This window comes from Nicotiana tabacum, chromosome 15 (genome assembly GCF_000715075.1).
Source record: "Nicotiana tabacum cultivar K326 chromosome 15, ASM71507v2, whole genome shotgun sequence".
Lineage (NCBI taxonomy): Eukaryota > Viridiplantae > Streptophyta > Magnoliopsida > Solanales > Solanaceae > Nicotiana > Nicotiana tabacum.
In genome coordinates this window covers 74,443,115-74,465,736 of record NC_134094.1, presented here as the reverse complement: position 1 = coordinate 74,465,736, position 22,622 = coordinate 74,443,115, and the positions used below count along the sequence as shown (strand labels likewise).

Genomic DNA, 22,622 nt, shown 5'->3' with positions numbered 1-22,622 from the left:
GAGGAAAAGATTACAATGCCGTATAATTGGGAATATCGAACCATATCAAACTAATTTGGTAGGATATTTGATATACACAATTAATAAGTCAAATATTAAAGTACCACACTGAAATTCTTCAATACCAAACTGAAGTAGCGATCGTCCATCCCAACTTATAAAAGAGGGAGAAAATGGGTATAATTCAAAGATAAAGACGAGACATACTTCACTCGGTAAAGCATGATATGAAAGGTGTGTTTGGGATGGGGGAAATGTTTTTCGTCGAAAAATGTTTTCTAGAAAAAAACAATTCATAAATATTTGATAAGTAAGTAGAAAATATTATTCTAAGAGATAAAAAGTAGAGATGGGTCAGGGTTCGTGGTTCATAGTGGGGGTGGGTTAGGATTTGATGTGGGAGTGGCGTGTTAGGGGTGTGGGGAGAACATAATTAGCGTGATTGCCATCTATTGAACTTGCTTCCCTAATCTTTAGGGAAGCCATTTTCTAATTTTTAAGGAACTTATCTTCCTAGAAAAAATATTTTTCGGAATACATGAAAAAAAAAAAAAATATATATATATATATATATATATATATATATATATATATATATATATCTTACTTTCAATCATAAGCAGAATTAACAAAATAATTAGGCCTATTAGATTAAGAACAAGCAATGTGGAAAGAGATTAGATTTATAATGTGTAACAAGTCTACTAAGACCGCCATATAGCACCCGCTCCTCAACGGGGACTCCACCACAACTTCGGGTACCATTAAGCCGAGTACTTATAAATAGGAAGTCCCTTCCATTACCTCTAATTCTACTATTCTTATCCCACATTGTTCCCTCGTCCCCAATTACTATTTTCCGTTGACTACCTACAAAATATTTGGTCTAACATAAGGGGAAAAGTAAACGTTGAAGCAGTTGAAACCTAGTAAACATTACATGCAAGTCGAGAAAACGAAAATCTGTTGAGTTATATCTCATATCAAAAGTACCCAACCAAAAGCTACTGGAGTATAAATAGTTACCACTAGAAAAGAAAATAGTTCCTCGAGAGCGGAACAGTAATAGCTGGCGTGCATGTCAGGACTGTTCCATCAGCGGTCACCGTGTATGTCTCCGGATCGACTTTGATGTCAGGAAGTGCATCGTTGAGCTTCATGTCTAGTTTACTTATGTTTCTCACATTACTTACAGCTTCCACCTTCTTATTTAGTCCATATGAGTGTTTTATTCCAGCATCCAGAGCTGCCTGTTTATCCAATGCAGTAGACAGAGTTGTGTTAGTACACATGTTATAGAGATTCCGTTATTCTTCAGTGCATATTCGTATGTGTAGCGGCAGAGCTTCTAGCAAAAGAACATCCTTCAAGTTTTGACGGTCCTAACGTCAACTCCTAAATTTAACTTCTACTCCCTGGCAGTATATAGTTATTTTGCACCATTAGGTTACATTACCTACAACAATAGCTGTCCATCCTTAGCAAATCTAATATGGTAACTCAGAAAATAGAGTAATAAACCTCTTGTAACGGGTTAAAATACACTCTGTGTATACAATCTTTACATTGCCAGTGTATATACAGTAAATCTCAACTCCTAAATATACGAGAAAATGGCCATACACGAGAGAGAGAGAGACATGCCTTGCTGACAAAAGCAATTGAATTAGTACTTGCAGCCTTGGAAAATGCTCCAAACATAGGCCTCATTAACACCTGTAACAACTTGTGCTTCAGTAATGAAAATGCAGATAACAGTTCTGCTTTCAACGGGATAACAAAACTGAATAAGGGTCTAAAGGGTACAGGCTAGTAGTAAAACGTAAGCAATAATTCAATATTAGCTTATGAAAGCCAAAAAGAGAATTACACTATGAAGTTATTTAAGAAACATTAGTCCAATGTTGGATCTCTTGCATGCAAGAACATAGATTCAAAAGTTGGTTAATAGCAAAAATTGCGAATAAAAGAGTCCTCCAATGTAAAACAGTTACCGGTTCAGGAGTTGGGATGCTAGCATTCGGGTCTCCCATGTTTGACCAAGCTATTACCCCTCCTTTGATCACCATTTCTGGTTTCGCCCCAAAAAACGATGGTTTCCACACCACAAGATCAGCTAATTTCCCTACCTGCAAGATATCCAATAAAATAAAACTGGAATCTATGACAATGAGAGTTGAAGTGCTCGACTTTTCAGAGGACAATGCCTTCAGCACTATGATGACAAAGGAGAGAATAACTACCTTTAAAGATTCTAATAGCTTTATAGCAATGCAAGTTTCTACAAATTTAGTTGAACTAGACATGCTTCAAGTTTTCTAACATGGTCCTCTCCACCCCACCCCCCCACCCCCCACCCCCCCCCCCCAAAAAAAAAAAACCCCAAAAAGAACCCAAATGTTACGTAGCCTCGGATATTAGGTCGGCTGGATATGGATCTGACATGGTCATGTCCAAAGTTTTACAGGTGTTTTAGTGTATTTTGAAGGACTTACACAAAGTATCCATACCCTTGTCATACACGTCCAATACATCTAGGTAAACGAAGAGTCCATATATCATAAGCACCTCACCCTAAAAAGGAAGTGATGAAAAACTGTAACAAAAGAAAAATTTCCAATTCATAACATCACAAAAGCATCTCTCTGGAGAGCTATAGAATTTAGTATTGAAGGTCACGAAGGTAAACAGTCAGTAATCAGTCTAACAAACTCATGAGATTAACAGTGATGATAAAGACAGACCTCAACTGATCCAACATATTGAGAGATTCCATTAGCAATTGCAGGATTTATAGTGTATTTTGCGACGTATCGTTTGATCCGGAAATTGTCACTGTCTGGCCCATCAATGTCCAGTGGTCCTCTAAATGACTTCATCTTATGGGCAGTCTGCCATGTTCTACTAATCACCTGGTAAGAGAAGTATCTGACCAATATATATATCATACAGCCAAGTTTTGTAGAAAGTGTAAAATATATATTCATCTTAATCACATTCAGTGCTAACTCACAGCAGGTAGCTGATTACAGGCTTAACAGAAGGACCTGAGCCTACTCAGTTAATTGCAATATTCATATTGGCTAAACAACAGAAATTTCCCTACTGCCAAGTTCAACCCCCTGTCCAATTTTTACACCCCACAGCAGAAAACACATATCCCTTGATAACGACAGAGTTAAACTTTATCATATACTTCAGAATCTCTCCCTTGAACTTTTAAGAGGGTGACACTCAAGTTGTTATTAGAGGATGACACACAAGTTACATAGGAGAAAGCAGTTTGAGTCTCTGCAAGTGTTATGAGGTGGCAAACTAAAGAAAATAGTTTAGGAGAGCTGGAAGGAGACATCAATATGGTGCTTCCTCTCTTTCAGACCAAACTAACTTTGCTGCTAGTAAGTTCCTAGCACAAGGACAATTAATTGCAGTTTTCTGGCAAATTCTGGCAGCAACAGGGCGTTCAGTCTAGGATATAACCTACTCGGTTACCTTCTTTTTCAATATTCCACCTTCAAGAAATAACAAATGCCAGAAAAGAAATAAATAATACTATATAATTGGATGGATCCCTCTGGTTCTCTATTATTTTTGTTCAGCTTAATTAGGTTCCAGCACAAGGGATTGTAAGGGAGATTGATCTGATAAAAAGTTTTCTTAATATGCACTTTCGCCTTAATCGTGACATGAGCCTATTATCAACTAACAACAAAGAAAGAATAGATTTTGCTTTCCTGGAAAATCCTAACCGTAATAGCAGGAGACATATTATAACATAAACCCAATAGAAAGAAGTGTGTGATCATCTCATCTAAAAGCTTAAGCTGTTAGAGAAAGCACAATTTTATTTACTTAGATATGTCTATAACATGCCCCCTTGCGTTTTGATTCTTTTGGATGATCAAAGCACATAGAAATTCTTTTTGATAGTGGTGTCAAGGAGACTCGAACCTAGGACCTCTACCTGCTCTAATACCATAATAAAAAGGGGGATCTTAGGCCTAACTCAATCCCAAAAATTAGCTCAAGAGCTGAGGATTTTTCAAAATCATATAGCAGACAACAAGCTATTTCCTCCACCAATATGGTAAACTTCACCCCTCTCACGCTCAGGGACCAGACATCTGGAACGTGGACAATATAAGATGGGGGTCCAACATTGGATAAAATTGGTTCTAGCTCTGACACAATGTAAAATAAAAAGAAGCTTATTGACTTGATACACAATGTACAAGAGGTTCTCCATATATTCTGTGAGGCTGAGAAATCACAAGTAATGTGCCTGAACCTCACACTTATAATAATTGAAGCCATATCAGATTTACACGTGAACATGTCAAAAAGCACAATTCATCGAAGAGCTATCTGATATAATGTGTTGGAGTGTGGGATCCTTCCCCACTACATACCTGGGTCTCCCATTGGTAGCTTCATACAAATCACAAGAAATCTGGAGTGGGGTTATTGAGAAGTTTGGGAAAAGATTGGCCTCCTGGAAAATGCAGTACCTCTCTAGTAGATTGACACTTATAATTAGTGTGCTGGACAGTATCCCTACATGCTTCATATCATTATTCCCAGGGCAGCCCGGTGTACAAAGCATCCCGCATTCATGCAGGATCCGAGGAAGGACCGCACCCCTAAGAGTGTGATGTAGATAGTCTACCCTAATGCAAGCATTAGTGGTTGCTTCCACGACTTGAACCCGTGACTTATAAGTCACATGGAGACAACTTTACCATTGCTCCAAGGCTCCATCCCACACTGCATAGCTGGGTCTCCCATTGGTAGCTTCATACAAATCACAAGAAATCTGGAGTGGGGTTATTGAGAAGTTTGGGAAAAGATTGGCCTCCTGGAAAATGCAGTACCCCTCTAGTAGATTGACACTTATAATTAGTGTGCTGGACAGTACCCCTACATGCTTCATATCATTATTCCCAGGGCAGCCCGGTGTACAAAGCATCCCGCATTCATGCAGGATCTGAGGAAAGACCGCATCCCTAAGGATGTGATGTAGATAGCCTACTCTAATGCAAGCATTAGTGGTTTCTTCCACGACTTGAACCCGTGACTTATAAGTCACATGGAGACAACTTTACCATTGCTCCAAGGCTCCCCTTCTCATGCCATGTCATTATTCCCAATTCCGGTTAAAGTTACAGAAGAGACTAGCTCAAATTGGAAGAGCCTTCTTATGTTAGGCAAGAGTCAGAGCCACAAATTTCACTTGGTTAAATGGCCAAAGCTCATTTCACCAAAGGAGCATGGAGAATTGGGTGCTAAAGATTCGGCATTACATAATAAGAGTATGCTAATGAAATGGCACGGGAGGTATAATATGGAGAATCCTGGATTATGGAAATCAGTAATCAATGCAAAATATGGTGTGAGAAACAACACAAAACATAGCAGATCACCTATGGTACAGGCCTCTGGAAGCACATATCCGATTTATGGGATGAGTTTCAACTTAACTCAAAGCTCAAGTTAAGGAGTGCAACACATATCAAGTTTTGGAAAGACAAGTGACTGGGAACAATGGCATTAAAAGATGAATTCCCAAATTTGTACCAATTGGCAAGTAATCAAGAATCCACTGGAGAACAATATTGGTAGAATAGCTCTTGGGACCCTCAATTCAGGAGCCATTTTCAAGATTGGGAAATAAATGACCTGATGGAATTGCTTGCCAAGCTAGCAGGGACTGCTATCAACCCTCGGTTGAAGGACAGACTGGAATGGGAGGATTCTAAGGAGGGGAAATTTACAGTTTAAGAAAGCATATGACACCTCTGCTCCAACAATGAGCTGATAAACAATTGGCCATGGAAATTAATTTGGAAAACAAAACTGCCTACTAAAGTGATCTGGTTTAGCTGGATTACCTTATAAGAAACATGCCTCACACAAGATAACCTCAGCCCAATGAGTATACCAACAGTGAATAGGTGCTACATGTGCAATACGGATAAAGAGATAGACATCTCTTTGTGCATCGTCCTGTAGCATATGATATTTGGAACATGTTCTTCTCTCTTTTTAGACTAGCCTGCTTCAAGCCTAACAGCATCTAGGAAGCATATGAAAGCTGGTGCTCATGGTAAGTTGGTAAATCCATCAAAATAATATGGTAACTGGTATCTGCTGCTATTTTTTGGTGCATCTGGAATGAAAGGAACTATAGATGTTTTGATGGGATCTCAGCTCCTACTCATGTACTCAAAGCAAAATGCTTACTGAATTTGTTTAGTTGGCTCACAACTTTTGGATTGTGTCCGCTCCCTAGTGATAGAATAACTTTTTGTGTATATTAGCAGACACTCTCTCTCTTTCTTGTAATCTTTTGCTTGCATCCTCTGGATGCTTTTAATGAATTCCTCTTCAACAAAAATAAAGAGTCTTACACTAAATAAAATTTGGTAGGTAATCAATCCTTATGCTAATAAGATAAGTAAATATTCTACAATTAAGTACAAAATATCCTAAGGTACCCTATAGAAAATTCTGTATGATTTTCCTTATTCAGGTGCGATGAATCTAGATACATATTCACTTAATATTCTAGCAGCATATATAAAACATTGGGTTGTGGTAGGTAGGTGTTAAGAACGTTGATGTACATGCTGCTTACTGCATTATGCTGATGTGATTATACAAACACCAAACATTCTGTTTACCAGCTCTTAACAGAAAATATTGTGAGAAAACTAATAATTGGTTGAGTTTGCCTGCAATGTGATGTTTCTCAATCCAAAAATTAATTGGAAATTAGACTACTGAAAACCTCTCCAATTCGACCCATGGCTTGTGAATCAGAAGATATAATGCTAATTGCTCCCATATCATGCAAAATGTCTTCTGCAGCAATTGTTTCAGCTCGAATCCGCGATTCAGCAAAAGCTACATCCTCTCGGATGTCCTTGTTCAGATGATGGCATACCATCTGCATGTAGAGCTATCAGGTCAATATATTGTTCAGGAGCATAGAAACTTCACCCTAGTATAAGCTTTTGTTACCAGCATGTCAAGGTGCTCGTCCACAGTATTCAAAGTGAATGGACGTGTGGGATTGGTTGATGAGGGAATGACATTCTTTACACCACAAACTTTGATGATATCCGGAGCATGTCCACCACCAGCACCTTCACTGCAGAGTACATGTTACAACATGGGATAGAAGAGTCGTGTTCGTTAATCTAATAGGCAAGCAGCAGTGTATTTTATCCCTTTTTTCTCTATTCATCATTCTTGGCTCTCTTTCTTCTTTTTGCCATTTTCCTTCGGAGTTGGAGGGAGCAGGTACATTAAGTGTTTACCTGTGGTATGTATGTATGGTGCGACCTTTAAAAGCAGCAATTGTATGCTCAACAAATCCAGATTCGTTCAAGGTGTCAGTATGGATGTTGACCTGCATTTCAGAAATCATAATCACTTTTTAACTTGTAAAACTTGGTTAAATCAGCAAACACAGAAAGGAACGAGCACCTGAATGTCATATTGATCTGCAACAGCAAGGCACATATCTATAGCAGCAGGAGTAGTTCCCCAGTCCTCATGAAGCTTCAGGCCCATTGCTCCAGCTTTGATTATTTCATGTAAGCCCTCAGCCTTGGAACTGTTACCCTGCAAAACAATTGGACAAAGAAATAAATGCACTGGAAACAGGCATACCACATTGTTGGAACATCTAATGGACTTCAAGTTGGACAAACCACCAATGCATTACACTAAAGAAATCAGCATAAAATCATCCGTGTATGCCCAACACAGAGAACACAGAAACAAAGATCTTTTGTTCCATTTGTTGGTCACAATAGTAGGAAAGAGGGTGAAGAGATCTGGTTCTGACTCTGTGAAGTGCAGTTATGCCACTTGAGCTTACAAGCAAGTGAAAGAATGTTCGCAAAATCTGAAGCTACACATAGTTATTCTTTTACAGTAAATCCCAGAAAATAAGCATACTTTTCTTTCATCAGTAAAACAAGCGAGCAAATAAGCATACTTTTCCAGTGAAGCCAAAATTTAGGGGAAGTTCGTCTGTTGACTGCAACATCAATTCCATATGCACAGGCCCCGGTGTACAAGTGGTTGCACGTGTCCCATGAGCAGGTCCTGTACCACCTCCCACCATTGTAGTGATTCCTACAAAACATAAAGAAGGAAACAAGACAATAAATTAAACACAACCGCTAGCAATTTATCACTTCACTCCTCTTTCCTAGAACACAATAGATTAAGTTTGCTTTATAGAAAATTAAGCCACTTATAGAACAATACAAGGCAAGCTTAAGTCTGAGCTATTGGATAAACAGCTTAGATAGGAGCTCTTCTGCTTCAGCTTTCAAATCTGATTACCCATATGATAACGTGATCCTTATTGCATCCAAATGCATGTGGTTCCGGCAATATGTAGTCAGTTAAGCAAATCAGTTTATGGATTGACTACCAAAACCGCGGATAAGTAACCCTTCTCATAATTTGCTTAGACCCAAATGTCGAGCATCAAACAATCAACAGATACTTAGTATGACTATCACCAGATGAATAGTAACTTTCAGCTGCCAAAATCTTTGAAGTCTCTTCTAAAGGTGAGTTAAGACCATATCACACCAAAAAAAAGGAAGAAAAAAAAACAGTTCTCTCCAACATTCAATCAAATTGGACGATTATCTCCAAAAGAAAACCAAAAACCAGATAAAATCTGCTCAATTTGACAGTGATCATAAATACCAAAGACAGGAGGTTACAACATAAATCTGGAACACTACAAGAGCACGGGGGATCATATTGTTTACATATTTAGCTACACACAGTTGTTACATAAACATGCTACAAAAACGTAAAAACAAAAAGCATGTATTAGCAATTTTCTCAAAGGAAAAAAGGGCAGCCCGGTGCACTATGTTCCCGCTATGTGCGGGGTCTGGGGAAGGGCTGGACCACACTATTGTACGCAGCCTTACCCTGCATTTTTGCAAGAGGCTGTTTCCACGGCTCGAACCCGTGACCCCCTGGTCACATGGCAACAACTTTACCAGTTGCGCCAAGGCTCCCCTTCCAATTTTCTCAAAGGGAATTCTAAAAATATACTTCCTAAAAGTTACAGATTTTACCACTTGATATTGCCTCATATGCCAGCTGAGGGCATATAAAGTGCACATGACAATCTATAGCTCCTGCTGTTACAATCATTCCTTCGCCTGCAATTACCTCAGTGTTAACCTGAAAGATCAGGAAGTATTAGCTTCACATTCTAGTGACTTCTGCCTACTTAACATCAGAATGTTCCCAGACTTACCCCAATTATCGTATCGCCATCCATGACATCTGGGTTACCTGCCTTACAAAGGGAAAAGATACGACCATCTTTAATTCCAATATCGCACTTGAAAATCCCTGTGTAGTCAATCACTACAGCATTTGTTATAACAGTATCCAAACAATCTGCTGAAGGATATCCAGACGCTTGACCCATTCCATCTCTTAGAACCTTTCCACCCCCAAACACGCACTCATCACCATAGACACTAAAGTCTTTCTCAATCTCAGCAAAAAGGTCAGTATCACCCAGACGTATTCTGTCTCCGGTGGTGGGGCCATACATGTTGGCATATGCCTCATGAGACATTGAAAAAGAAAAGCAAGATTCTTCTCCGACAACACCTTCCCTGCACAATACTTTTCAAGCTAAGACATTCCTTTTCTCGCAGCTAAATTAGTTAAGCAACTCAATAAATAACTCAAATTCTTCAGGAAAGTTATGAGAGAAAAAAGGTAATGTAAGAATACTACCAGACCTTGCATTTGGTTCTTCCAAATGGCCAAATCCTCCTTGAGTCAGAGCTCCTATTACTGTCATAACCGTTGCATCATCAACTGGACCATCAGCAATTGCATTACCTCCTCTGATCACTTGCTTGCCACTAATCCTAACAAGAACAACACTTTTTGTTTCTCCTGGCTAGAAAAGTAATTGACATTTGTCAACTCCAAGCACGAGACAGCGGAAATTGAAGAGAAGATAAATCTCAAATTTGATTAACATGTTTGAGCACCACTACTTCAAAAATTAAAGGACAAGACCAGAGAGGAACAAATATAAAAACATCTAAGCATGGAAAGATTACTGCTAACTCTTGCAGACTATTTCAGCTCTAACCTATACTGGAAATGGAAGCACGTCCGGAACGGCAAGAATCTTCTCCAATTACTCTTCAGATGATACTATTAATTGTCTGTCAATTAAATATTTGACTAGTTTTCAGTTGAATATTGAGGCCTTTTTAATCTACTTTATCCTGGCATATCAGGTTAATTCATCATGTTCTTTATCAAGGAGCTTTTAGGTCCAAATGACATTTAATGAAGCCATAACATATATTCCCTCCATTCCATTTCATGTGGCACTATTTCCTTATTAATCCGTTCAAAAAAGAATGCCACCATCCTATTTTTTGAAAGAATTTAGCTTTAAAATTTCCCATTTTACCCTTAATGGTATACTTTTATAACCACATAAATGTCATGGCAGGTTTAAGACCACAAGTTCCAAAAATCTTTCTTTCTTTCTTAAACTCCATGCCGAAACACCGCCACATAAATTGGAACAGAGGAGTACTAGATTTATAGGCATATCTCTGGTATGTGCTCTAAGAAAGGTAGGTATCCTATTCTTACAAGCATCTTTTTCTCCGCAAATTTGCTACAAGTGGAGCCAAGATTAGCTCATTTATTCATTAATTAGATGCTTAATCACAAACATAACAATTGCGCCAACTCCTGTATGTGTTCTTGAGCAAAAGCAATATGTCCACAATGTCTTCTCAAAAATCAATGCCCTAGCCAGTTCCGGAAAACCCCAATTCACAACCAAGCTCAAGTAGAATGGTTTACTTAACTCCACAACTTCCAGATAAATTTCTAACAACCATATTACAAAAAGTGAATATTACAGGCAGAAGAGATATCCGGGAAGAAAGAAACATGCTAGTTGCTTTTCCTATCCTTGCAAAAACCAAGACACAGATTTGAAGTAAAGTGTTGCTTCAAAGCTAAAAGTGTCAGAAGTCTCACTTCAAACCTTGTAGCTGTGCCGGCAGGTATATTCAACCGCATGCAATGCGCTCTCCTTCGATCACAAATCAAGGATGGATTGACCTCGATGAAGTGATAGTGGCTGCCAACCTGGAAATGTTAGCAATTAGATCCACGAGAGTCAATCCCATTTATATCTGGATACTGAACGTACTACAGCTCTAAGAGGGGAGCATCATTATAGACTTGTAACAAGAAAGGCAAAGGATCCAGGAGTTACCAGCCTACAGTCACCTAATAAACAGAAAACTAAACTGAATTAGTCAAACAATATGGAACTTGTTTCAGCAACATATGTAGCATAACTACACTAACTATTTTCCCTTCCATATTTAAGTAAGTCATGTAGGATACCTTCAGTTCAACTCAGAAACTCAGGATAACTCAATTCTTTCTCTCACATTAGTCTCTTTGATCTCTTTTCCATAATATTTTTTCTTTTCATTATTCATATTGAGGGATTGGCAGTGGGCGAACAGGGCTGAGTAGTGCAATGCAGCAATGCATGAAGGAGGGCATAAAGAAGCACCTGAATTGGTCTGTCACCTGTGTTAGTGACTTTGAGAATTACCGCCTTCCTGTGAGGATTAAGGACAATCAGCCCACCTCCAAAGCACAACTGACCAGGAATTTTACTATCTTCTATCAACGGAAACTTGTCCAGAGGAGGAACTGCAAAATGATATCTTTCAAACGAACAGTACCTATCGTCTATCTGAAAAATATCTTTCAAACAAAGCAAGCCTAATTGAATATGCTTCACTTCCAGAACAGCTTAAAGCTAAATATATGCCTGAAATTTCAGGATTTAACCGGAGAAATTACTAAATTGCAAAACTTACTCAGAAATTACAAAGGGTAGCATCACATGAATCGACTACTAGTATGCTTAGATAAATATCATATGGGTCTAAAATGCGCAAGATACCTATTCACGAGAGCTACCACTAAATTCCTAGACACAGTAGGAGGGAAATAAATTGTTCCAGATGTCAGCCAGCCCCTCCCAAACCATGGCGCACAGACAGAACAATGGTGGGTGGAAGAATTCAGAGGGAAGAATCGGCAAATAGAAACTCCAAGAATACAACAGAGTTATCCACCAAATTGAATTAGAAACAGACTCTGGGGCAACTTGATCCACAGCTTAACTTTGACATTTGGAAATTCAGTTCAAAGATAGGTCATGAATACTTCTATATCATTATTTGATTCTGCAATGCAGCATTAGAGGGATGAACAGTTTCAGATTCATTGAAGGGCTCTTTAGACAACATTTCGGTTTGAGGTACTTTTGGGTGCATGAAGGGGAATAAAGTGGCTTACGGATATTGGGATGATGTAATTCCTAATTGGGATCACTTGGTGTGAGTTTTGGTTGGAGTCAGCAAGCATCAACCCCAATGAAGAGGACCTTATTCATACAAGTAAAATAACGCTTCCACCAAATTCAAGTTCTAGTCAAATAACCTTCGTTGTACCAATATATGGAGAAAATGTGCCTCTTCCAAGATATTTATTTCTATAGCAAAGAACGAAATCTTGTTTCTTGCCAATGAAAGAAAAATTACAGTTGAAGATGCTAAAAACAGGACGTCACATGATTACCAGGAAGGAAAGAACCGAGCAGAGCAAGATCCAGATTTCCATTTTCACATGCTATAGGATCATGGATGGTGATTAGTTTTGTTCCATCCGGAAAGGTCCCCTCTACCTAAAATAAATTATCACTGAATAGTCACCAGCTGCCTTGAACTGCAGACGAACAATGGCAAAGTCAATGAGCAAAAACAGAGAAAATGGGAAAAGTGTAGTACCTGAACAGTATCCAAGAGATGAGGAACAGTTGGAAGAACTTGTCTCCTGACAACAAAAAAGTTAATTGTAAGCTCATTGATCTCCATCAACCTCATGTAATCATTTAAACAATTACATTATTTGAGGCACTTCGCTCAACTCGTATCAACTTCACCTGGGCTCAATTTATATGCACTGTTTCTCATGATACTCTCTTTATTTATTGATTCAATCCCTCCACTTTCTAGGTGCATGAATTTATTACTTCCTGGTGCCAGGGAAATCATATGCTGTAACCAAAAATATACACCCCAAACAAGCCTTTGATGCAAGTTGTCTCACTTAACAATCTGAATGGCGATGCATAAGATATTGCTATGCCCAAATTATTCTATTTCCTGCCAACAGCATTCCTGGGTCAATTCACACTGTTTACTTTCTTACGAGGCCGTGTGGAATTTTAAGTGTTTATCTAGCCTGGTGACATCTCTAGAAAATAGAGAAAGCAATGCAAATGCCCTGTTTGCAAACAATAATCCAATTTATTATCAGACCTTTTTACATATCAAGGGTAGCATTGATCTCATTAATATAAGTCAGTAGACCATATGGCATCTGCCGTTCATGTACAGTGTACCTTCCCAGTAATTGTCTCCCTACGTCCATCAGCTCGGCCACACTCTTATCTCCATCACGGACAAATTCTAATACCTTGTCATTGTGAAAAATGAAATACATCAAAACGAATCTGGCTGCATAAGACATGATTGCAGATAAGCTTCTATAAGTACAAAAAACAAACGCACACCCTAACCACTACCCCTCAAAATAATATTACAAGTTTCATGTAGTATCATGCATGTAGGATATTTAAACGAATCATATAGTCCCCACACTAGATGAATTCTTGTATCAGTCTGCTCTATTTGGGTCCATTTCATTAATATAAAACAACCCAAAGAATAATTTGAAAGAGCAAAAGTAACCTTTCTTTTTCACCAGCAACTATAGCTGAATCCCAAAGTAGTTTGCTCTATTCAGCTCTGTTTCATTAGAACAACAAAACAACCCAAGTGAAATAGCAAAACTAACCTTTTTTGTCCATCAACTATAGCTCAATCCCTAAGTGATTTTTTATTTAAATACATAAAATCTCATGCTTTATAAGAGGTTGGGGTTCGGCATATGAATTCTCTATCATTCTGTTCAATTCAGGTCCTTTTAGTGCAATACAAAACAACCCAAGTTTCCATTTAAAATAGCAAATGACAGTTTTTCACCAAAAGTAAAACTGTTGACTCAACAGGTAGAATTAACACTAGCAATATTACAAGGTGGTGTTTATTCAACTCTTTTGGCTGATTAAAACAAGCAGGAAATAAAAAATGGGACTTGGATTATATACATACATAAAAGATACCTGAGTTGCAATAAGAGCAACGGCTTCAGTATAATTAAGAGGTAGGGCACGGGCAAGACGCTTTTGAGCCAGAAATCCAGCGTTATGGAGCATCAATTTCTCTATTTCTCTTGGTACCAACTTCATTTTTTTCTTTTTCAGTCTAAATTCACTAACAGGACAGAGTAGAAGAATCTAAATACATAAGTTAACCACTCGCTATTAATTATAGAAAATCCAAGGAAATTTGAAGGGGAAATAACTGTAGCAGTGAATAAAGCCGGAGCTTGACGGATAAGTTGACTTATGGAAACGTTAAACTCTCCAAAGGCCGTGGACATATATTAGAATGGGAAGTTGGCGTAATTTAGCCGAGCAACAATATAACGATAATAATAAAAACAATGCAATAGTGTGATTCGGTCAATGTGACCTTCGTTCACAAATTGGAGAAGTGCAATTTTACTATATCAATAAGAGTATAAAAAAGAGTACAAATTAGAGCAAATACTCTAATTAATTCCAAATACCCTAAGGTAATAAGCTCACAAGATCACTCCAAAGAAAGGGTTCACACACATGTGCTTGTCAACACTTAACTCTCATACAAAACACTCTTAATAAAGGAGGAAAGGAAGAAACAAGAAATGAAAACTCAAGTCTTGTTGGTGTGTATAAAATGAACTAATGGCTTTCCCTTTTACAGGCAAAAAAGTCTTGGCCTCTTAGATGTAAAAGAAGGGATACAACTTGTGCAAATGATATCCACCACACAATGCAATATTTTTGGGTCCCAAAAAATATTGCTAACAAAGTCTACACTTTGCAAAGATGCTTATGCTTATGTGAGATGGACTCCATTAGCCAAAATATTGGCCATAATTACAAATCTCCACCTTAGCCTAATTTTGGCTGATATAGTAAGTTTGCTCCACCTTCTCCGCAAAAACCCCAATGGACATATGTCAAAGTTTATTGCCATCAAAATCAGACAAGTTGTCTGATGCCGAAACTGTAGTAGGGCCTATAACAATGGATCCCAATAAAGTATACAACGAACCAGATCTGTGTGCTTTCATGATCACAAGAACACCTTGAAAAAATTTTAGAACTCCACCTTCACTAGTGAATTTGCACCCAAGGGATTCTAAAGTGCCCAAAGAGATGAGATTTTTCTTCAACTGAGAAACATATCTAACATCGGTGAGAGTTCTCACCACACTATCGTGCATTCTGATCTGAATTGTACCTTTGCCAATAACGTTACAAGTAACATTGTTACTCAGTTGGACAACTCCACCTGCAACTGAATCATATGTAGAAAACAAGTCCCTGCTAGGACACATATGATATGAACAACAGGAATCTAAAATCCACTCATTGTCTAATATGAAACTAGTTTCAGTTGCTAAAAATATAGTTTCTTCAATCTCATCAGTTGCTACACTAGCTTCGACGGTGTCAGTATTTTCGTGCTCATTTTTTTTTCTTTATGTTTTTCTTTATTTTTCAGTTTATAGCATTCAGAGATAATGTGACATTTCTTATGACAATAGAGACACTCTAAATTATTGTATCTGGATATGGAGTCAGATTTGCCCCTAACAAACAAGCCAACTTCCGCTTGAGTTCCACTAGCTTCCCTAGTAATATCACTATCTATCTGTTTTTTTGATTTTAAGATAGATTTAATATCCTTATAAGAGATATTATTCTTTGTATAAAGCATAGTATCTCTTATATGCTTAAAAGATGGGGGTAGAGAATAAAGCAGTAACACGACTTGATCCTCATCTTTAATTTCAGCATCTATATTACTCAAATCCATAAGAATGGAATCAAATGTGTCAAGATGAGAGAGAATAGAGGTACCTTCACCCATACGAATTGTATAAAGCTTCTGCTTCAGGTAAAGTCTATTTTTCACCGTCCTCTTCGTATATAAAGTTTTTAATTTTTCCCACATGCCTTTGGTTGTGGTTTCTACAGAAACTTCACGTAAAACCTCATTTGAGATATTTAAAATGATACATGTTTTTGCCCTTTTGTCTATGACGGCAAACTCCGCATACGTCATTTTATCCGGCTTCTTCTCATTTCCTTGCAACGCCAAGTCTAAGCCATCCTGAATTAGGATAACTTCTATCTTTAATTGCCACATTCCGAAATTTGTACTTCGCTCAAATTTCTCAACATAGGTCTTTGTTAGAGTCATTTTGGCTATTGAAACTAACTCGGTTAGATCCGGCTCTGATACCAATTTGTTAGGATCGGAAACTCGGATAGTGCGAAATTTATCCAAACAACGGTATAATGACAATAACAAAGACAATGAAAGTTGATAACAACGACAATTAAAGAAGATAAAAAAGATACAAATTTAACGTGTTCCAGTCAGTGTGACCTACGTCCACAAGTGCAGATGAGCAATTTCACTATTTCAATAAGAGTATAAAAGAGAGTACAAAATTAGAGCAAATACTCTAATTAATCCCAAATACCCTAAGGGAATAACCTCACAAGATCACTCCAAAGAAAGGGTTCATACAAGTGCTTCCCAACACTTAACTCTCATACAAAACACTCTTAATAAAAGAGGAAAGAAAGAAACAAGAAATGAAGACTCAAGCCTTGTTGGTGTGTATAAAATAAACTAATGACCTTCCCTTTTATAGGCAAAAAAGTTTTGGTCTCTTAGGTGTAAAAGAAGGGATACAACTTGTGCAAATGATGTCCACCACATAATGCAATATTTTTGGGTCCCGAAGAATATTGCCAACAAAGTCTACACTTTACAAAAATACTTATGCTTATGTGAGATGGACTCCATTAGCCCAAATATTGGCCATAATTACACATGAAAAGATTAAATTCTCGCTTTTATCTGGCTGTGTTATTAACCAAGTCTTGAAATGGGTTCACTTAGGTGGCGCTCGGCGGTAGATTTCTAAATTTGTTTTAAAAAAAATTATTTGAGTTAAGTTTGGTTTGAAGAAGAAAATATGTTTGGACAAAATTTGTCAAAATATATTTTATTTATTTTTGAAAAAACATGAAATGTGACTTAAATTTTAGAAACTATCAAAAATACCCATCAACTCTGAAGAAAATTCATACAAAACAAGCAAACAAATCTGAAGAAAATTCATACAAAACAAGCGAAACAAATATGATTAAAATTTATACAAACATTAGCAGATTTTAGCAAATTATGTTCAAATTTTATCTTTGCGGTGGAATGCCACAGGATTGGCACAAATTTGGGGAAGGTTTTCTTCTTTTTATAGAGAAGGGCAAAGCCGCGTGAGTTTAATGAGGGAAAAGTGGGTAGATATATATTAGTTGGGTCATAATAATAGAAAGTGTGCGTTTTTTATAAAATATAAAAGTTTAGGGCAATTTTTGAAAAATTTTTAAAACCCAAACAGTAATATTTTGGGCCAAAAAGGATTTGAAAATTTGCCAAAATATGGATAAAATCTATAAACAAATAGGTATTTGTCAAGAAAAAATTGAAAATAATTTGACAAAATCTATGGTCAAACAGGGCTTAATATGTCGAAATTCTACCCAAAGAAAATTATCCCTTCATTCAAGATCATAAAGCTTCATTCGAGGTCAAGTGGAAAAAAAAAACCTTAAATGCGAAATAACATTAAATCAATAATTTAATAAAGCATAAAATTGTTCAATTTTCAACAATATATGAAACAAGTTTGATCTTTCAAAAAATAAAATCATGTGATAACCTAGAAAAAATTATATTCTGCCCACAATAACAGGGCCCAATGAATTGTACACGGCAGAAAAGTCGATTTATCATATTTTAGTTCCCTTGCTAAGTCCTTTAGTATGTTTTTATGTCTTAAATAAATACGCTTTGATTTGTGGTTTTATTTTGATCAATAGTTAATTGCATCGCATTGGTTCCTATTAGATGATGATTGATGAGCAACTTCAAGAAGGGCGGGCCTCCATCCTAATGTTCCACTCTATTTAATACTGATTTTACTTTAGCTAAAAAATAATTTGTCCAAGTTTTATAAAAGAGAAAAAGTAATTCTAATAAAAACTATAGAGATCACAATACGTATTGTTGTTAAAAATAAAAATGTTATTTTTAAAATTGTAGGAATAAACAAACAATTTGACTAGCACATTGTAATAGCATTGAACGTTTTATGGCAAAAAAAAGTAACTTTATTAGGAGTACCATTGAACTCTTTTTGTAGAAATACATAAAGGACCATACAAGCATTCTGTTTTGTTTTTTTCTCAAGGGATTTAATATAGTAGGAAGATCAGAGTTGCTCAAGTTGTTGTAGGTTGAAATAACTGTATTGGTGGAAAAAGACATAGACACGTTGACTATCAACAAGCTGACGGGGCATAGTACGTGGAACATCGATGTAAGGACAAGTGGTGTTCTTAATTAAACGAGTTAAAGAATGCGAAAAAGGTATGGGAGAAACACCCACGGTGTTACACTGAAGAAAAAATGGGACCTGACAGCTGTAAAAGGAGAAACATGAACAAAATAATAAAGGTTGTGAAGAAGGGAAGATACATGAACTTGTCATAAATAAGGAAGGGAAATCGGTGCAGTTACAAGGAATCTTTAATCATAAATGGTTCCATTACGATTGTACATGGTAACGGGCAATCAAGGTAATTAATACCATTAGTGAGCCCAAATTAAGTAAGGGAACCGTTATAATTGTATGCTCATATATAAGGACTGAAATCTCATTTGTAATGGCAAGAAATAATTATCATTGAAATGTATACAGTTATTCTTTGCTTTACTCTCAAAGTTCTAAGTCGTAATTTTGGGAGTGATTATCAGTTCATTTCATATTTTCTGTGTCAATTATTTCCATTTCTTGATCTATTCTTTCAAATTGTTGGGAAAGTGAAGTAAATCTTGGTTATCAGTAACCCGATTTCTTCTAGATATTGACTTTGACCGAGAAATCTATTTTTGGGTTAAACAATCACTTGGTTGTGGAACTTGTATGTTGGAAAACTAATTCAAAGTTGTAGTAGGAACCTTAGTTATTTAGAATTTGATTTATTTATTTCATGTCTAAATAAGATTTGTAGTTAGAATTAATATAGGAATAGGCTTTCATGTTTCTAGTTGAAATAAGTTTCGTACTATTATAAATAGGAGTATTAGTAACTTATTTTATGTGTGGAGATTTGTGATAGCTGTAAAGAGTTTTTAGAGATTAATAATAAAATATTTTTCTTCATATTGGTATCAGAGCTTCTACGATCTTGGGAGAGAATCAAATAGCTTTCGTTGCCGGCAGGCATCGCTAAGCAATGTGTGCCATCCGTCTGGCCAAAAAATATGTTGGCAAAATTACAGATAGTTGTCAACAGAATTAGACTATTCGATGAAAAGTTTCAAAATAGATTCAAGAAAAAAAGCAAGTTTAAAGAGGTGCAAACAAATATGGCACAGGTGGAAGATACTCTTCTCTAAAAGTTGGAAAGAGGTTTAAAAAAGTTGGAAGTTGATTACGTGCTTCAACAAATTTAAGTGTTGGTAACAAAATGCATCAACGGGTATTGAAGACAAGCACTTCAACAAAATTGGGTGTTGATGACAACGTGCATCAATGAATGGTGACAAAGTGAATCAATGGGAGTTGAAGACATGTGCTTCAACAAAATCGGGTGTTGGTGACAAAGTGCATCAACGGGAGTTGGAGACAGGTGCTTTAACAGAATTGGGCGTTGGTGACAAAGTGCATCAACATGAGTTGGAGACCAGTGCTTCAACAAAATTGGGTGTTGGTGACAAAGTGCATCAACGGGGGTGGGAAACATATGCTTCAGCAAAAGTAGAATTTGGAGAAAAGTGCTCCAAGACACCAATACAAACAAGTCAGACGTATACAACTTTGAATTACGGGAGAATGTTGGAAAACTAATTCAAAGTTGTAGTAGGAAACCTTAGTTATTTAGGATTTGATTTATGGGAAAAGGGCCGAATATACCTTCTACTTTCGGATATTGTCTACATTTAACCTCCATTATACTATCCGGCCAAATTTACCCCTACCGTTATACTATCCGTCCAAATTTACCCTTACTATCAACAAACTTTTAAAAATTACCCCTTGATCTGTTAAGTAATTTAAATCTCTCAATTTTCTTTTATTTAAATCGATTATTGTTCTTCTTGCTCCACTATTTTCAGAAATTACTATTGATGTGAATGCTAAAGGTACTAGACTATACAAATTATTCATGAATATTTTTAATTATCAATGCACCCACTTCTCTTCTTGTGATAAAGAGTTTGGAATTGGTTTAAAATTTTATTTATTTTTCAATCATATACACACCGTAGAATACAGTGAATTTATTTATTGTGTATTATATGCAGATGATCATCATGCATGTGCATGTATATTCGAATATATTTTGTTATTGTGTGTTAGTATAGAGTTCGATCGACTAACTTGAGAGTGCACAATGTGTAGGCATTTGATTAAAGCAAAGTTGAATTCGATTAAAGCAAAATTGAATTCGACAATGCAAAGTTTTCAAGGAACTTCAACTTCTCTCACTAATACTTGCAAAGTCTCTATACCTTTGGTGCAACGAATTCTTTAAAGCTAAGATGTTGTAAATACTTTTGGAATTTAAACAAGCTACCTAATTTAGATTCTTCAGTTTACTATACTTTATTTACAAACCATTGTATCAAAAATAATAGTTCTTTCCCTTATTTTTTTTCAATTAAGAAAGCAAGTAAATGTCAATTATTTCGAAAATAGGGGATCAAGAAGTAGAATAAGTGATTTAATTAAAATAATTTGAGAGATTATGTGTGATGACCCGATAGGTCATCTTATGTTTTAGAACCTAATTATGTGCTTTGAAGCCTTAAATACCCCATCTTAACCTTTTTCGATTTGCGTACGCAGTCTGGGCGTATTTTCGGAAAGCTTTTATGTTAAAAATTGAGAAAATATAAAAATTTTGCCTTAAAATCCATTTGAGTTGACTTTGGTCAACGTTTTGAGCAAACAGTCCCGAAAATAGTCCCAGTGGGTCTGTATCATTATTTGGGACTTGGGCGTATGCCCGAAAACGAATTCGGAAGTCCCTAGCCCGAGTTATCGCACTTTGTTGGAATTTGAAAGTTAAAAGCTTAATGACTTTGAAATATTTGACCACTGTTTGACTTCTTGGATATCGGGTCCGTATTTTAATTCTGGAACCCGGTATAGGTCCAATACTATATTTATGACTTGTCTGTCAAATTTGGTGAGAAATGGAGTTGGTTTGACGTGATTCTGACCTCCGGTTGTTTATATAGCAATTCTAAAGTTTCTAGAAAATTTCATTTGATTTTGGTGTCCGATTCATAGTTCTAGGGGTTATTTTGCCGATTTGATCTAGCGAGCAAGTTCGTATGATATTTTTAGACTTGTGTGCATATTTAGTTTAGAGCCCCGAGGGCTCGGGTGAGTTTCGGATAGGCAACAGAGTGGAATTTGACTTAGAACATTGCTGGTGTGCTTCAGTTTTTGATGCAGGCCTCAGACCTCGCTATTGCAAGGTCAGGCTTCGCATTTGCGACCTCTGATGGGTTCGCATTTGCGAGCAACACATCGCATTTGCGAAGAGTAGCTAGGGCACCTCAAGTTCGGATTTGCGAACAAAACTTCGCATTTGCAAAGTGGTCAAGGGGTATAATGATCACAATTGCGATCAAACGGTCGCAATTTCGGAAGGTCGAAGTTCGCATTTGCGACCAAACCATCGCAAATGCGAAGCTAGCAGAGATGGGGGAGTCTTCGCATTTGCGAAGCAATTCTCGCATTTGCGGGGTTCGCAATTGCGAACCCCAGGTCGCAAATGCGACATCTGCAATTGATCAAAATGAGACTTAGACGGGATTTTGGTTCATTCTCTCAAACTTTCAAAACAAGAAACCCTAGAGGCGATTTTTCAAAGAACCTTTCTTCCCCAAATCATTGGTAAGTGATTCTAAACTAGTTTCTTTCAATCTTTCACTACATTTCCTAAGATTTCAACCACAAATCTTGTGTTTTTATGGTGGAAATTAGGGATTTTGGGTAGAATTAAGGATTTTTGTAAAATGGGGATTTAGACCGCAAATTGAGGTCGGATTCCAAAACAAATTACATAACTGGGCTCGGAGATGAATGGGTAATCGGATTTTCGTTCGAATTTAGGGTTTGGACCAAACGGGCCCGGGAGTTTGCTTTTGTTCACTTTTTCAATAATGACCTAAATTGAATTCTTTACAATCGTGGGTAGTTCCTAAGGCTTAATTTGAATC

General features: G+C 36.9%; 1 protein-coding gene across 5 annotated transcripts; it reads right to left on the bottom strand.

The window, feature by feature from the left end:
* Positions 1 to 910: 910 nt before the first annotated feature.
* On the bottom strand, positions 911 to 14,662 carry LOC107771310 (urease). Of its 5 annotated transcripts, none has more exons than XM_075230880.1 (18): positions 14,315 to 14,662; positions 13,532 to 13,605; positions 12,915 to 12,960; positions 12,706 to 12,811; positions 11,627 to 11,769; positions 11,077 to 11,187; positions 9,801 to 9,964; positions 9,302 to 9,671; positions 9,117 to 9,225; positions 8,006 to 8,145; positions 7,489 to 7,626; positions 7,320 to 7,411; positions 7,021 to 7,150; positions 6,788 to 6,946; positions 2,745 to 2,912; positions 1,995 to 2,129; positions 1,641 to 1,716; positions 911 to 1,246 (listed from the first exon to the last, which is right to left on the bottom strand). In XM_075230880.1, the coding sequence occupies exons 1-18, from the start codon at positions 14,438 to 14,440 to the stop codon at positions 1,029 to 1,031; spliced, it is 2,505 nt and encodes an 834-aa protein (XP_075086981.1). In that variant the 5' UTR covers positions 14,441 to 14,662; the 3' UTR covers positions 911 to 1,028. The 5 variants fall into 5 exon arrangements, with proteins under 5 accessions (XP_075086981.1, XP_075086982.1, XP_075086984.1 ...); XM_075230881.1 differs by having other exon boundaries at positions 911 to 1,250; positions 1,645 to 1,716; XM_075230883.1 differs by having other exon boundaries at positions 14,304 to 14,651.
* Positions 14,663 to 22,622: the final 7,960 nt, after the last annotated feature.

Coding starts and splice junctions, on each gene's coding strand:
- LOC107771310 (XM_075230880.1), bottom strand. CDS start 14,440: ATGAAGTTGGTACCAAGAGAAATAGAGAAATTGATGCTCCATAACGCT. Junction 9,672..9,800: donor TTGGAAGAACCAAATGCAAG/GTCTGGTAGTAT, acceptor AGTATTGTGCAG/GGAAGGTGTTGTCGGAGAAG. Junction 7,627..8,005: donor ATTTTGGCTTCACTGGAAAA/GTATGCTTATTT, acceptor ATTGTTTTGCAG/GGTAACAGTTCCAAGGCTGA.